The sequence below is a fragment of the Ursus maritimus genome, unplaced genomic scaffold (assembly GCF_017311325.1).
Source record: "Ursus maritimus isolate PB19 unplaced genomic scaffold, ASM1731132v1 scaffold_2, whole genome shotgun sequence".
Classification (NCBI taxonomy): Eukaryota; Metazoa; Chordata; class Mammalia; order Carnivora; family Ursidae; genus Ursus; species Ursus maritimus.
In genome coordinates this window covers 6034155-6051879 of record NW_024424452.1, presented here as the reverse complement: position 1 = coordinate 6051879, position 17725 = coordinate 6034155, and the positions used below count along the sequence as shown (strand labels likewise).

Sequence of the window (17725 nt, the reverse complement as noted above, 5' to 3'; positions counted from 1 at the left end):
CGGGACTGTCAGGCGTGAGGGCCACGGGGAACAGGGGCCCCAGGAGCGAGTGTGAGGACTACACACCCTCGCCATCACCTCCGTCCCGTGGGCCAGCGAGCAGGGAGGGCTGGCCAGAAGGGGAGGCACATCTGGGGGACCGGAGACCCGATTCTGGATGCACGAGAAGGCAGACTTCTGAGTCTGATTATGACCATTTGTTACAGCACTTCGGACATTTACAATAAGCTGGAACACCTACTCTTAGTAAGTTTTACAGCTGTCCGAGTCTCTTTTGAATACCGAGCTTTAAGAGTTTTAGGGACTGGGTAACTTTCTAGTCTGTCCAGTTCCCTGCGGATTCAGGAAAGGTTCTCCCACGGCAGGCCCGCCTGGGGTGGTGTGTGTTAGTGACCGACAGCCACGCCGGGCTCACTCACCGAGCAATCTTGATGTAATAATGGGTCGGCTTGGGCATCAGAAACTCCCCTGGAATTTCTACTTCAGCTGTCTGTGCTGAGAAGTTGCTCAAAAACCGGCACTTTTCTTCTATGAGGAAGAACTTTGGAAGCTGCTTGGTTTTAGCCTCCAGGATTTTGATCCACTTTTTCAACTTAGAAATAAGATTATGAAGCTTCATGGATCCTGGAACACTGAAGTCAAAATCTTCAAAATAAAATATAATTAAAAACAGTTTTAATCATCTGGGCCATCTGGAATTCACTACAAAATCATGCTTAAGAGCCTCCCAAATAGGAAACAGGCATGTTTTATTTTATATCTAATCCAGAGCAGAGAGCATCTTATCCCCGGTCACTCTTTAAAGTGTAAGTTGAAGCCAGAGTGACTTCTCTGCTGACCCCAAGACTGGAGGAGGGAAGGGATGAACTGCCAACAAGAAGCCTCAACCCCAGTCACCACAGGTCCTGCGGGGCCCTCCGAGGGGCACAGGAGCCCACCGGCCAGCCCTGAAGGTCACCGCCCACCGGCAGCCCCGCCTGAAAGCAAGTGTCCCACTGAGGAACCACGGCCCTGTGCCAAAAGCCAACACAGTAACTAACCTGAGGCTAAAGGAGAAAAAAACCAACCCCGGCGAATACTAAATTATAAATCAGCTCATCAGAAGAATTAAGGCAAGAAATCGAAGTGACAAAAACGGAAAACATGCCCTTTTCATTTAAGCCATTAAAATACCCCTGATTGCTGTATATCTCAGATTTTACTGAAACTTGATATTAAAAGGTCAATGAAACTGAAAAGCCCTTCTTTAAAAAAGCGCCAGTCCCACACAGACGAGCACCGGGGGGAAGGGGCTCTGGGTTACTCTAACTTGCCAGAGCCCGAAGGTCAGGATAAGCTGAACCATCTCCATCACAAATGGACCCCACGGGAACCACCATCCTCTCGCTGACAAGGGCCAGGACCTGTGGCGGGGCCTCTGCAGAAGCTCTTCTGCAGTCAGGTTGTGTGGGGAGAGCCGGGTGCAGACTCCTGTCCCCTGTCCTCACTGCCTCCTCCCCACTGCCCCCTGCTGGGCTGCAGCCAACCGCAGAGAAAGTGATGGGGGGTCAACGATGTGAATGTAGACCCAGGGGCTGGTGAAGGCCCCATCAACGCCTACACGGGGGCCCAGAGGGGCTACGGCCAGCGGAACACTAGCCCAACCTCAGAAGCGCTGCAACCAAGGGGCTCAACTGTCCATCAGCCCAGACACCCTGTGTCAGGCCTCTGCCCTGAATCCCTAACTCCCGGCCACCCATAACCCATTCTTCACCTCCATCCTGATGCCATTTTACAAACGTTTCCTAAGAACGAACCACGCAGCAGGTATCCTTTCGAGACTGGCTTTCTGTACTCAGCATCATCGGAGGCTCCTCCCACTCGCCTTATCAATGGCTAATTCCATTTTGGTTATCTTACTCGGGTATGGATGTGGCACACTGCTCATCCGTCCTCAGTCTGGTGCTTTTGCAGATAAAACACCTGCCACATTCGTGTCCAAGTTCCTGCATGTGAGTCCTCGCCCCCTGGGATGAATGTGCTGTACTGTTTTTGGACTTTCGTCCACCTCCTTACTGGGCCGGGAGTGAGCAGCCAACACAGGCGATGCTGTCCGCGGACGGAGGTGGGTGAACTCTCCTCCGCTGTGTGGAGAACGCGGCGCTCAAACACAGAGCTGGTCCTTCCCGAGAACGGAGGGGGGGGGCGGGGGCTGCGGGGCTCTGAGTTACGTATGAAACGCCCATGCTTGGAAGAGGGTCAGAGCCTCCTAACGGTCTGCCTTCGAGTTTCAGCTTTTGTATTTTTGTGCAACAAAATCCAAATGACTTGTCTCACTATGAATTCTCCAGTTCAGACTACATTTGATTTAATGAGCTCACATTTTAAGATAAAGACATACTGAATATATCATTTCCCTTGAGTAAAATAGGATCATTTCCATAAAATTCATCTCAGACTTTTCCTTTTTCAGGGAATAGTGACTGACCACATCATGTGAAGATCACAAAGAAAAAAATCTAAGATGATGGAAGCGCTTCAGTGGAAAAGGTGTGAAGGGCTCATATTTTATTGTTCAAAGAGCATCTTCTTCAAGGTGTGGGTGCAACGGGGGAAGCCCCTCAACCTTAAGGCAAGTCCAGCGTTACCTTCAATGCCCCACTCACAGCACAAGGAGAGGGAACCCGGGGCCCTGGGGCTGCCGGGAACGACAGCAGGACCCGCTGTATCGCACACGGCTCAAGAGAGTCATGGCGGAGGCTGCAAAGCATCCTTTGCAATTAGTGGGATCAATATTTTCATTTACAACCTCGATTTCAACCTCGTCTACACACCACATATTTCTAGCTGTGTTCTCCGCGATACGAGTTCTTAAAAGATAATTTCAAACAACTAACAATGTAAACCATTATTCTATGGCTTCGTGTATCAGTGAAGAAAGAATGTTCTGGAGACAGTTATAAAAGGAGTAATTAAACTAAAATGTTTCTTCTAGCTGGAAAATTGAGCAGACAAATCTTGTTTCCCATGATGATCACTCAGGGGTTGACATGCAAGACACAAAGGCCTGCAGAAGTTCCCCAAGCGGCTAGAGGGATGCTCTGAGACGTGGCGCTCGCCTGGGCCAGACGACAGGCAGTCAGTGGGGTGGCGGTGCGACACGGGTGGCAGGATCGCCTGCAGCCCAGGGGGCACGGTCGGTTGGCCTGTCTGTGCACTTGCTGCGGGAACCAGGGCCCCCGTCTGGCGGGTGAAGACAGAGGCCAAAGCAGACTCAACTAGTCTGCCACCAATCACGCAGAGCTGGGGCCAGGGTTCATGCTCTTGGGGCCTCAGAAAATGCACGAAGCCAAACCAGGGACCAGTAATGATAATACAATCTCCTTGTCTTTCTGCCACCTGAATCCACAGGTCTGAACTCTACTCATCACCTTGAGCCCTGTACTTTGAGCCTGCCTCACCTCCCACTGTTTGGTTTTCCCGCAAAACCCAAGTGGAGGGAGGGACAGGGAGGTGGGTTCAGCCTGAAACCCTCCTCTTCCTAACACCCTCCATCCCCTCACGTGGAGCCTGGCTCCACACCTTAACCCTCCCCCGGAGAGAAGGCTGCAGAAAGTCATGGTGGCTTCATGATCTGAGTCAGCGTTTTAAACAGAGTACAGCAAGCTGGCCAGGACCGTGCTCATGAAAACGAAGAAATAACAACTAGCTGATTGTTAAAGACAGAGGAAGAAGAGCGAGCGGAACCTTCTCTAGGTACTGGAAGGGACTCACCGGTTGTGAACTGGCCCTTCAGCTTCTGGAAGACGGGGTCCTGGGCGGTAGCCTGTGCCCGCCTGGCTAGAGACTCGGAGGCCGCGCTGGAGAACATGGTCGAGACGTTGGACACGTTCTCTAGGCCCACCCCAAACGTGCTCACCAACTTCTTGACGAAATTTAGAGTGTGGGGGGTAATTTTGGCATCGGACACGGCTCCGCTTTTCTCAAATGCAACGGAGTAACATTTCGCCAGGCCCTGCTGAAGCTGCCTGAGAACCTGGCGGGGAGAGACCCGAGACAATTCACACGGTGGCTCTCAAGTCCGGCAGCTAACCGAGCACGTCCCCACCTCCCGGCACATAGTAGGCACAAAATCAGGGAGGACAGCACAGAGCCAACCCATGCGTGCCACACAGTCAGCTGTTTTTAAAAAACATGAGGACTGGGGTGCCTGGGTGGCACAGTTGTTGAGCGTCTGCCTTCGGCTCAGGGCGTGATCCCGGCATTCTGGGATCGAGCCCCACATCAGGCTCCTCCGCTATGAGCCTGCTTCTTCCTCTCCCACTTCCCCTGCTTGTGTTCCCTCTCTTGCTGGCTGTCTCTATCTCTGTCAAATAAATCAATAAAAAAAATCTTTAAAAAAAAAAAAACACAAAACATGAGGACTAAGTGTCCTGAACATTAAAACAAAACAAAAAACTTCCGCTTTTTGGGGCACACACCTGCCCTTCTGTTGATCAACCACAGGAAACCCCTTCTACGCAGACAGCTCTGAAGTCACTGTCGCGTGTGCACACGCACACAGAATTAAGCGACAAGACGGCCTCTTGGCCACGGAGATAAACATCTAGATAGTAGGGCCTCATCCCTTAGTCATCGGCTTATGCAAACACCATTACGGGGAGGGCCTGGCGGCTCTGGAGTCACCTACACCCACTGCCGCTGCTGGCTAACTGGTATTCGGTGGTAGTTAATTACGGCGCTCACGGACGTGAGCACAGGAAGCGCGTGAAGGCCAGAACCGGCTTCCTCAATTCCATCTTCTTCGTCAGGCGTATCCTGCTTCAAACAGCTGGGGCTACATCAGTAGCAGACAGGAGCGACCTGCTCGCCACGGTTCAGCTGGACGAGACACAACACATACACGGCCGGGCAGCTAATCTGAGGGAAGGCAGCCCACCGCTTTCGGACGACAGGTTCCCTCCACCTACCTCTTCATGCCAGTTTTCTCTGAACCAGACCATCTGATCGACGATGCCTTCCAGGGAAGACAGAAGGGTGGGGTGGAGCTCTCGCTGCATGTGCATGATTCGGCTGCAGCGCCACATTGGTGCTGTTGCTCTTATGGGCCCTGGATCTGATGCAGAATGGGACTGGTTACCCACTGAACTTGGCTGCTGCTGTCCAGAATCTGAGAGTAACACACACAACGCCAATGTCAGCGCGGAACTGGCCCGATGCGAGAGCTCGGAGCTCTAGAGGACCCATCGGCCGAAGGAACGCTGGTTCCTGCAGGCGTGTTAACACATCACGAGCCCGGTTCCCCAGGGACCGTGGGAGCCGCCCCGGCTCTAAGGAGACGTGAGCTGAGGGGCTCGGGCACGCGACTGCCTACGACCTGGCCTCAGACGTTTCAGTGAAAAGCAGAAAGGGTCACGCAGAGACAGAGAGAGCGACAGAGAGAGCGCGTGCAAACAGCTGTGTGCTACGTGGTGGACTGAGGTGAGGGGGCACGAGTATTCACGGTCCTCTCCTTTCTAACTCACTGTAAGCTTGAGCATTTTTTAAACATTAGGAAAAAATATTTCACAATACATTCCTTGCAGAGAGCTCAGAGAATCTAAAAGTAATGAATGAGCAGATTTACATTTTTTCATCTAGGAAAGCCAAATCACGGTGTTAAAAAGGCTTTTTTGAAAAACAGTCACGTGTGGACTGAGAAACATGCTGTAGAACCCAAATGCCCACTTGTATAGCTTTGGCTCACTCAGAATAAAAGCACCGTAACTTTCAAAGGACCCAAACACCCATCTACCTAGTAGGCCTGTGAGGCCAGAGATGGAACGTGCCGTGCAGTCTCCCGACCAGCCCAGCTCAGCGGCGGGGGATACGAGCACGCCCAGTGGATCAGGTCACCTCCTTAGAGTCTCTGGCCTCGCAGCATGAACACCTGGGTGTTAAAAACGGCCTGAAGCAGATGATGCTTTAACGGTTTACAAGGTACCATGTATAGTGGGCAATGGAGACCACTGGTCAGTTACTTCTTACATACGAGGACTATTCAATACAGATTAAAACTCTTCTATTTGAGTGAATCTGATTTCTATGCTGATTCTTCTGACAACTGATGAAATTATGAACTAAATGACATACATGGTAAGTGACATTTATACTGCTTACGAGGATGTATTATTAAACTTTATAATTCTCTAGAGCTAAAAATTTCATGTATTTTTCCTACTTATGGACCAAAACACTCCGGTAAACCAACACCCTATTAAATCACAACCATGGAGAACCATCGACTTTCTTCAGAGATCAGGCTTTGCCTCCCAGCCCCACAGTGTCCTCTCACTGGCTAAAGACAGGCCGAGGGCAGGAGAGTATCCACAGCCGTCTGGACATGGCATGCCCCCACGGACTGGGCCCTTCACGGCCTGGCCAGCCGGCCCCGCCCGACACATACCGCTCTTGTAGCGTTCCCGCTGCTCGATTTTCAGGGTCAGGTACAGGGTCCGGATGGGAAAGTAGACCGCCTGGGGATACACGCGTCCAACCTGGTCAGAGACATGGGGCGTAAAGAGCGCTGCTCACCACTGGGCTTCTAGAGGACGACGCTTTGTAGGNNGTTGCCACTTGTAAATGGGCTGGGGTCTCCATGCGAACCAAGGAGGCAAATACTGCGCCACGGGGCTCATCCACGAGCCGGATTAAACAGCAGGTCAAATACCTAGTTTACGTCTTAAAGAACCGAGAAAGATCAACACGGTGCACTCCACCAGTTCTGCCTGGGGGATTGCTAATGACAGAGAAACCACACTTGCCTTTGATTCGGTAAATCTGAGGACAAAACGCACCGCTCCCCGGACCTCACTCACGCAAGTGACGGGAAAAGACAAAATGACACTAGTCAGTCTTTCTATTAGGCACCACTCACTGGGAAATGGAAACCAATTCTGACGAATAGGTTCACTAGTGAGTATCTTCATGTAGCCGCAGCAAGGAGGACAATGAAAATTTTTGGTTTAAGGTAGTCTTACCAAACTGGGGTTTTATGGCTTCTTCAAAAGGCCTGAATAGCTACTCTGATGTTACTCAGAGCCTTCGAATGCACCTATGAAAGAAGCCAGGAATGGCATCTGGCTCTGCCACGGAACACAGGGTAGCTGGCTATCACGCATTACGAGATGTCTGCTGAATGACGACTCTACCACACAGACCGAATCCACATCCCAGCACAGAAACTCCAGGCAAAACGCCAGTACCCAGGCCCATCGCTGCAGCCTCTCGAGGGGAAAAATAAAACCATTTTTGGGTACAACATGCACGCTGTATCACATATAAAGAGCAAAGTAAGCTGGACAGACAGAATGATGAGAGACACGTTCCCAAACGCTTGGTCAGGATGCTTTTCATTCATGAGGAGTCAATCACAGGACTAACTTTATAAAAAGAAACACGGTCACAGGCACTGTATGTGACACAGAACGGTCTCCAAATTCCCACCATCAGGGTCCTTCCTCTACCCATTGGGCTTCTCACATGGAGGGCAAACCTGAAATCCTCTCAAATCATGGTCATGAAAGCCTTCCTGTGACCCCAGTGTGTGCACGTCCCCATCCCCATCCCCAGGGCCTACAACTTTCACCCTGAACAACTGCACGAGGGGTGAGGGGTGACAACCACCACAACTACTAGGACTTCAGTCCGAAGGGAAGCTCGAAGAGCTCCAGCACTGGCGAGGGGAAATCGGCTACAAAGTGTCAATCAGATCCACCTGCCACTAATTCGGAGTATTTGCTAGTTTTAAAAGAATACCTGTTTTACCCGCATCTTTATGTGGCAACACAGGCAAGCAAAGAAACTGGCATTTTAATTCTCTAATGATCTGGCGGATTATCTTATTCCAATCACTTAAACGTGAAGCCTGAATGTGTATACCTTCCTACATGTGAAACGATGCAATCTTCTTGTGAACAAGGAGACCCCGTGACTCCCACCTGGCTAATAAGGTTCAGCAGCAGCTTCCCCTCCGAGCCGACCAGGCAAGTGAGCAGCTGCGGGATCCAGGCCAGCCACTGGATGGGCGGCACGCCGATGCAGTACTTGTCAACGGCATCTGCGAGAGTGTTTTTGTCGTCATCAAAGCTCAAAAGCCACAGCACCTAAGATAGAAGGAAAATCCCAGAGGCGGATGAAAATTCTGAGGCCCTTCATCAAGTGACTCTTCCCCAACAGTAAAACAACATACAGAATAGCCTTGCTATGTGGAAAAAGACGTACAAAAGGGCCAACAATATTACTAAACTCACTGCACACACCGTAGAGACAGATGCGACCCCGAATGTGAACATGGTTCTTACCTAGAAGGGGCATTACTGTCATCACTAACTGACCCAAGTAGTGACCCAAGGGCCTGTCAACCTACTTCACACTTACGACCTCACCAAAACAAAATGGACCTTTGCTAAAAATCTGATGAACACCGTCCTGGAATGAGGTGGCCACGGATGTCTGAAATAAGCACATCGAGTAGGAGGCAAATTCAGGGTCAAATATTAGGGAGCTTCCCTGTGTCATCATAGCTGGTGTGTGTTTCTGGAGTCGGCTTTAAATGCTAGATGCTGAGGCTCAGTCCACATCTGGACATGAAGGGATTCTAAGAAATCTAATCCTTTAATGGGATGAAACAGGAAAGGAGAGCAACTTATTCCTAAGTTTTCTGCAACGATTAATTCTGGGTTTTATTTATGTGTTTCTTCAGACAGGAGAGAGGGAGCAACACCGAAGAAGGAATCTCAGTGTCAAGCAGTCACCTCTAGGAAGGTGCATGTCAGCCGCCGGCCCTGCCCCCTGCGCTGGTGACCTGGGGTCAAGAACTCCAGCGAGTGTGACCACACCCTGCACATGTGCAGAAATCCTGTGATCCCATGTCACCTGCAACTAGTGCTGAGCAGCTCTGGGACTGTGGGCACCTCCCCTGCAGGTGAGAGGGGAGACTCTAGCAGGTGTCTGGTGGGTAAGTTCTCCTGGCGGCCTCCTCATTGGTCTGCAGGAATCTCTGTCCAGGGTGATGTCCCACAGAGAATGCTGGACTGAGTCCCAGGACCGACTCCAGGCACAGTTTTGCTGCTTCAAAGTCCTGGGACCCCAAGTATGTCAGGTCTCTGTTTTCTTACCTTTCAAATGGAACTATGACAGATACCGTGAAGAGTGATGGGAACAGATCGGGCAGGCATGAAATGATGCCTCACCCCCCAGCACGGATCAGGAAAGAGTTGCCTTCTTGTGCAAACCTGAAGGCTACCAGACGGTCTTTGGTGAAAACGGGTTCTTTTGGTCTCACCTTGGCTAAGTATTTCCTTGACTTGCTCTCATTCTGATGCCGGCATGCGTGCAGGTAACACGTAATGGCAGACACGCCCAGGTGTAGCTGCCGCTCCTTCACGAAGATGTTCTCCAGGTAATCGCCCCACATGGCCCACGCTTTCACCAGCACATCATGCATTTGCACGGCTGCAGAAAACGCTTTGTTGGCTTCCTCAGATCTGTGAGGAGACAAAAGCAAAATGTAATTTTTTTTTTTTGGTGAAATTCACATAATATAAAATCAATACTTAAAATGAATAATTCAGTGACATTCAGTACGTTCAAAACGTCATACAACTGCCACTCTATCGGGTGCCAAAACACTGCCATCATCCCCAAAGCAAACCCCATACCGTGGAGCAGTCACTCTCCACCTCCCCCAGCCTCCAGTCCCTGGGGACCACCAACCTGCTTTCTGGCTCGACGGACTGACCTCATCTGCGTATCGCACAGAAGTGGAATCATGTATTATGTGACCTGTTTTCGAGGTTCACCCGTGCTGTAGCAGGTGTGAGCATTCCATTCCTTTTTACGTCTGATGCTGTTACACTGTATATCTACACCAGGTTTTGTTTATCCATTCATTTGAGCTGTTTTGACATTTTGGCTACTGAGGACAGTGCTGCTACAAATACTCGTGAGCAAGAGCCTGCCTGAGCACCCGTTTTCAACTCTCCTGGGTATACACCTAAGCGTGGAGCTCCTGGGCCACAGGACAATTCTGTGTTTAATTTTTTGAGGAGCTCACGAACTGTTTTCCACACCGGCTGTTTCCACATTACTATCTGCAAATCCGAGATACTTTTACATCTTCCAACCCTGTACAGGACATAAGAGAACTAGATACTCCTATCCCTCGTGATTATAAATCCAAACCAAATCCAGCAGCATGTGAAAAGGATTATACACCGTGACCAAGAGGGATTTATCAAAGCAATACAAGGCGGTGGGTCAACATACAAAAAAAATCAACCCTCGTGATGCATCACATTAGCAGAATGAAAAAGAAAAACACGATCATCTCGGTTGGTGCAAGAAAAGCATTTGATGAAATCCAACACCCTTTCGTGATAAACACACCCAACTAGCTCGGTACAGAAGGGAACAATGTTAACATAATAAAGGTCAGACAGGAAAAGCCCACAGGTAACATCTTATTCAATGGTGAAGGACTAAGAGGTTTTCCTCTGCAAACACGAACAAGGGAAGAACTTTCACTACTTCTACTGAACTGACTACCAGAAGTCCTAGGTAGGAGCAACTAGGCAAGAAAAAAAGTAAAGGCATCCAGGTTGGAAAGAAGACGTACAACTATCTCTACTTGCAGATGACAGGATTTTATATACAGAAAACCCTAAAGATTACACACACAAGACAGAGCAAATACACATTTGGCAACGTTGAAGATAGAAGAGCGATATATAAAATTCAGTTGTATTTCTATACCTTAGCAATGGAAAATCTGCAAATAAAATTAGGAAAACAATTTCTAATAACATCAAGAAAAAATATTTAAAAATACGTTTAGCATAAGAAATATAAGACTTATACACTAAAAACTATAAAACACTGTTAAATTAAACAAAGATAAACACCTTATGTTCATGAACTGGAAGAGTTAATACTGTCAGGATGGCAATACTCGCCAAATTAACCTACAACATTCAAAGCAATCACTCCAATTCCAACTGCCTCTTTCGCAGAAATGAATAACCTAAAACTCATGCAGAAATGTCAGGGATTCCAAACAGCCAAAACAATCCTGAAAAACAATAAAGTTGAAGAAGGCTTCCCAATTTCAAACCGTACTGCAAAGCAACAGTAAGCGACACACTGTGGTCCCATCAAAACGATGGATGTACATCAGCGGAATAGTTCTAAGTGTCTGAAACAAACCTTTACTTTTCTGCTCAGCTAACTCTCCAAAAGGCCGCCAAGGCCCTTCTACGGGGAAGGAGAAGTCTTTTCGACAACTGGTGCTGGGACAGAGTCTATACACGTGCAAAAGAATGTATCTGGACCACTATCTCCTGCCGCATACAAAAATTAACTCAAAATGGTTAAAGACCTGATTGTAAGAACTAAACGTGTAAGACTCTTTGAAGAAATCACAGGAGTAAATCTTGTGACCTGGGGTTAGGCGATGGTGTTGGCTACGACACTACGAGTACCAGATATACCCAACTTCAAAATGAGAAGCTTTGTGCATTAAAGGTGTGGTCAAGAAAGTGAGAAGACAGCCTGCAGGCAAGTATGAAAATGTGTGCAACCATATACCTCAGAGATACATCCAAACATCTAAGAATTAGAGCCGAATGATAAAAAGCCAAATAATCCAACTAAGAAACGGGCAAAGTAACCGAACACACGCTGCTGTCAACAAGACACGCACGTGGCATAGAAAAGACACTCAACATCACCAATCACCAGGAAAATGACAATCCAGACCAGCGGGGCCCCGCTTCATACTCACGAGCACAGCTACAGTCTGAAAAATGAAAAGTAACAAATGTTGGCGAAGATGTGGAGAAGCTGGAAACTACAGACAGGCGCAGCCACTGCGGAAAACCATCTGGCAGGTTCTCGACAAGATAAAGAAGTACCACATGACCCAGCAATTTTACCCCTAAGTATATACCCAAGGCTCCCACAAAACCCTGTACATGAACGTTCATAGCAACATGACGCACAGTGGTCACACAGGGAAATGGTCCCAATGTTCACGGACTGTTGAGTGGTTAATCAGATCTATGGACACACTGGGGAGCACTCTTCACCCACAAAGAGGAACGAAGTCCTGCCACCTGCCACGGCACAGATGACCCCTGAGAACCCGATGCTGAGTGAAAGGAGCCAGGCGCAGAAGGCCACAGACTGTAGGATTCCATTTATTCGAAATGTTCAGAATCGGCACATCACAGAGACAGAAAGCAGATGAGCGGCTGGCAGGGGACAAAGGAAGGGGACAATGGGGAGCGACCGCTAACAGGTATGTGGTTTCTTCTGGGGAAGGAAATGTTTCAGAACGAGGAGGTGGTGATGGCTGTACGACACTGAGGATGTCTAAAGCACACTCAACAGTACACTTCCAAATGGTGTATTTTAGGGCATGTGAGTTTAAAAATAAAAAAGCCTTTTTATCTTGAGAAAAATCACTTCCTTATTTAAAATAACCTAAAAATGCAACCCCTTTGATTGAAAATGTGAAAAGTGGGCTTCAGAGCTCCACATAAAGCAATGAGCAGTACCTTGTAAGCATATCTCATTTGTATACTTTTTACAAAATTTCATCTGATGTTCATTTCTCCAAAACACGGTTCTGTGACCTTTTCTGAATGGGCCAGTCAGCAAATGGGTTTAGGCTTTATGGGCCAGACAATTTCTCTCACAACTACTCAACTCTGTGGCTGTCGTGTGAAAGGGCCAGAGGCCCCGTCAGTGGGGGTGGGTGTGTTCTAAGACCTCATTCACAGAAACCAGACGCCGGACGGATTTGGTCTGCAGGCCACAGCTGACTGACCCCCTGCTCTAAAACAGGAATTGTCTCCATAAAAGGAATCAAATCAACTCGGGTCCAAAATGTCATGCTGCAAAAATGGGGAAATGAATCTATGTCATCAGCAGCTCTGTGTTCACGCAAACTCCTTTCTTAAAAGCGTTTTTAAGTACTACCCATCGAACTGGCTTACCCACCTGCTGTTGCGTTGCTATCCTCACAGAGACGGAGAGCCCCAAGTACCACACCTGCAGCTATCACTAAATCACACCGACCTCGAGCTGGGGCTGCACACTGACTTCAGCTTACAAATAACTACTTAATAATCTGATGATTTTTTCTCCTTCTGTGTAACATACGTACTTGTTGATCTGAGCCAAGAACATTCCCTTCAGTGCGTAAAATTCGGCTGTCATCTCTTTTGTAAAGTATTTCAAGTTTGTAGATTCAATCACTTCAAGACCCTGTTTAAAAAAAAAAAAGTAGGAAAAAAATTCTTGAAATTTCTAGACAATGTTAAAACTGCATTAAAATATTTACCTAGGCAGTAAGTCCTGAAGGTCACTGACAAGGACACTTGACGTTGACGGCTGACCTTGCTCACATGAACAGTTCTTGACAGACAAATGTACTTAAACTGAATCCCTAAAGGCCATGCACAGTCCTGGATACCTTCAGGGTACTGTTTTCCAAAGCTCTCTATGTCTAGCTCGTTTCATTGTTTTTATTAATATTCCTCTGAACATCATCAAAATCTATTTTACACCCTCATAATCCTGCAGTTTTTAATTTTCTTTCCTTAAACATGTTAACCAATGACAGTGTAGAACAGAGACCATAAAATGTACTTCAAACACTCAGGTGGTTTCTTTTCCCTTTCTGGTGGGGAAGGGACTATTTCCCACGAACAACGCTGTGTTTATGGAAGCTCTGACCCTCTTCCCTACTATCTGCACCAGGAGTCTCCACGGGGCACCCGGGCTCTGCCGGACCTCCTCAGCAGAGGGGCGGCCGCCGGCTCCCGTCGTCACTCTACCTGCATACACTCGTTTTTCCCCATGACTCCGGCCAGCTGGAGGTAGCATTTGACTTGCTGTCGAATCTTCTGGAAGCAATCCACGATAGGCACAGTTGGAATAGTATGAATGCGACTTAGTATGTCCAGAGCTACGTTGACCAGTCCTTGTTTTCGGGCAATCTTCCCATACTGGATGATCGCCGACGCGGACGCGTGAACCCCAAGCATCGCGTTGTTGGAACTTGGGTCATGCTGAGAACTGTTTTCATAGGCAGTTACGATAGCTAGAGAGCAAAGAAAAGGGCTATCAGTCCACGCCAAACATTTCTCAAAGTGTTCCACAATAAGGCTGAAATAAAAAATGAAAAACACACACATGGCTCATGAAAACAGGAAGCTCTGTGATAAACCCTCGTTACCTTTCCTTGGGTTTTACACCAGGAAGGTATCTGATGCGAAAGTAAGAGTGAAAGAGCACACACCACTGAGCTCAGCACGACTGCCGAGGCTACAACTAAATCAGGACGGCGGCTCTAAACAGATGCCCGGCAGGGTGAGGGGACGAGCAGAGAGGACCAGGAAAACCGGAGAAGGCTCCACACGGCCACCTCCAGCAGCTCGTCCTCAGGGGAGGGGTGAGGGGAGGGCGGACGGCTTCCCAATGAGCGCCATACCCCGGAGCTCAGATCCCACCAGCCTGCACCCCTAGCCCCAACTCTGTTCTAGCTGGAAGAGTGTTAACGGGTGGGGGGCATCTCCCCATCTTTCGCTGCCTTCCCCTTCACCCTTGCCAGACCAACCACCACCTGCCAAACCTGCCAGAAAATAGAATATCTGGTAAAAGAAAAAAAAAAAAACAAAAAACCAAAAAAAAACACAACAAAACCGAGACATGGAACCAGAACATGGGGTGTCTGGGAAATTACATGATGAATGCATGCCGGACCAGGTAGGTTTACCCTGGTAATGATGCTGCCGCCACATGAAGACGCTGCTCCAGTGCGACAAGTCGTCAGACACGATGGGCAGCCGGTTCCTCCACGTCTTCACCACCGTCTTCATGTCGTGCAGGCTGTTGTTCCTGCCCAGGTTGGTCGGCTGTAAGCCGGCGTTGATCTGCGCAGCTTCCTGAAGTTCGATGATCTGCTGGGCTGCCTGAACGGGACCAGCATAAGGGAGTCCCCGGTGAGCGCGACATTCAAAAGCAAACCAGGAACGCAAAGTAGAGTCCATCAGCGATCTGGTGACCGTCAAGACCCCCCGACGCGCTCCCCGAAGGAAGCGCTCTCCCCTACAGATACCTCAATTCCACATTTCACTTACTCTTCACCCCAAACTCTGCTCTTGTGACCCCCCCAACTTTTAAAAATTCAGCTCTGTGGCTATTGCCAAGTAGGAGAGGGAGGACAGTGGTGCAGGCAGCACACCCAACGAACAGGCAGCCCCCCAAACTCTCTCTCATTCCCTTTGCCACCACCTAAGTTGGGCTCTCCTACCGAGGGCTCAGATCACAACAGCCTGGCCCACTTGCCATCAGCACGCATTCCTTTTTACTGCTGAACACCAGTCTGCTGCCGGGATCCAGCACTTTTCATCAGCTGACGGCCATCTGGGCGGCTTCCACATTTTGGCCATTATGGACACTGCTGCTGTGAACATGGGTGTGCGTGTGTGTGTAGGATTGAAACTGCTGTCATATAGGAATCCCGTACCTTAGTATTCTGAGAACTGTCAGACTGTTACCAGTCTATTTTACAATCCAACAATAATATACGTGGGTTCCCATTTCTCCACTTTCTTACCAATGCTCGTTATTGTCCTTTTTACTTAGAAGTGTAGTGGGTGTGAGGTGGTATCGCACTGTGCTTTTGATTTGCATTTCCCTAATGACTAACGGTGGTGAACAATTTTTCCCACGCTTACAGGCTCATTTGTATATCTGCTTTGTAAATGAAATTGGTTTATTAAATGTGGGCAGTTTTCACCCATTATTTATTCAAATATTCCTTTTGCCCCCTTTTCTGGCTCTGTTCCCTCTGGGACCCTCACAGTAAGTATGTTGGTACACTGATTTGGTCAAGTCTATTGTTTGCAGAACGCAACCAGGTGGCTTAGTGGTCACCAGTTAGCCACAGATGTCCCTCACGACCGAGCCTCTAAGTCGCTCAGCCCTTGCTGAGGGCTGTGTGCCTGCTGCGGCCGCAATTGACAATTCTGCCTTGGCCTTCACTTCCTGTGTGTCCGGAGCCTCAGGGTCAGGCGGCAGGAGGGGGATGGGAAGGAGAAGTAGTTTCTGCAGAGAGGAGCAGCACGTGCGGGGGGCCGTGGGAGAGACTGCGTCAGAGCCGAGCGAGGGAGTGCTGGCTTGTGAGGCTGGAACGAACCGTCAGCAACCGTGCAGATGGTCCAGCAAGGACGAGGCTAAGACACACGCTATGAAACCAGCACTCGGAAGAGTCTCAGACGATGCACAGGGCATCACACTGATGGGGTATAGTGGGCGTTAAAGAAAATGCCTGGAGCAAAATGAGAATCATCAAAATCACTCCTGAGATGTCATCTGTCATTTAAATCCCACGGAAACTCCAAAAATGAGAACATTTTATTATTCTACATTTTGACTCTGGCCTTCCTCTTACGGAGGATGAGCTTCAGTGAGAGAGAACGAGACAAGTGGAAGGACTGTCCCCCCCGCCATCCAGCTCGGATCACGGACCTCAACCTGAACGGGACGCGCGCCACACCCACCTGGAGAAGAGGCGTGTGCACGTGGGACACCACGTGGGGCAGCCGCCGCCACTCGCGGATGGCCAAACTGCTGGCCATTTCCACCAGGCGCTCGATGAAGCTGAGCTGCTGCTCCTCGGGGTGGCAGATGGCCAGGTAGCCGCGGTACATGTTGACTTTCCACGCCATCTCTTTGGGACAACTTACTTCCACCTGGTGGTGAAAGAACATTACACGGGAAGCAACGGGCAAACTCCTCTCAGTACAAAGGGTCAAAAATGCAAGCAATTTTTCTGTGGCCAATCATGCAAGGTGATAAACGGAAATTTTATTTGAATAGATATTTTCTTTGGAGAAGTCATGCATTTAGATGGCGTTTTCTGGATACTCTCCTTTTCCGAATACTAGTGAGTAGCCAGTCTCTACAGCTTCTTTGCCCTGAGTCATCAGCAGTTCCAGAAACGAAGGAAACCAATCAACACTGATGTGACAGACTAGATGAACAATCACCCCTCGGCTATAGTCAGCCAGCCATTTCCAAAGTATCAAATATATGTTTGCCTCCACTCTGATAAATATAATTTCGAATTGTTTCCAGTTCATATTGTTGTCCTGGGAAATCAATCTAACTTGTTCCACGTTATACCAGGAAACAAAAGGCAACGATTCTGGTTGGTAAGAATATGGGAGAACATTCATAAATCTGACTGTCGTTCAAAAGCCGCACTCTGTCATCTACTACAAAACTCCCCCCGGATTTCTCGCATCCTGGTTCTCAGCTCTCTCATGAAGTACACTCAGCCCGGAGCGGTCACGCTTCCTCTCCTTGGCTCCCCGTGCTCCCCCTTCTACCCTCAAAGGCTCTGTCTTGCCCACCGCCTTCTAAAGGAAGCATTAGAACTGGTCTCATTTTATCAATCTTGCACAGAGCATTTAAAAACATAAATGATAAAAATTAATGTGTTTTCAACAATAATCTCTTTGTGCATAAGAAGAATACCTCTGTTGAAGGTATTTTACAGGACTTGCTGTAACAAGATCACATAACATTCATTCCGAAGCACCTTTGGGCTATAATAAAAATCATACACGTTTTAGTGCCAAAATACTACCTGTTTAAATGACAGATGTATCACGATGATGATATGATGATGGTG

General features: G+C 48.6%; 1 protein-coding gene across 1 annotated transcript in view; it reads right to left on the bottom strand.

The window, feature by feature from the left end:
- The window catches only part of LOC103670100 (transformation/transcription domain associated protein), a 110220-nt gene that overhangs the window by 12345 nt on the left and 80150 nt on the right, over positions 1-17725 (bottom strand). Inside the window, exons 57-66 of the mRNA XM_040634781.1 lie at positions 16590-16781; positions 14801-14996; positions 13860-14125; positions 13187-13287; positions 9305-9506; positions 7959-8123; positions 6425-6515; positions 4950-5149; positions 3754-4015; positions 420-645 (exon numbers count right to left, since the gene is read on the bottom strand). Coding sequence (XP_040490715.1) covers positions 420-645; positions 3754-4015; positions 4950-5149; positions 6425-6515; positions 7959-8123; positions 9305-9506; positions 13187-13287; positions 13860-14125; positions 14801-14996; positions 16590-16781 — 1901 coding nt within the window. The remainder of the gene's footprint in view (positions 1-419; positions 646-3753; positions 4016-4949; positions 5150-6424; positions 6516-7958; positions 8124-9304; positions 9507-13186; positions 13288-13859; positions 14126-14800; positions 14997-16589; positions 16782-17725) is intronic.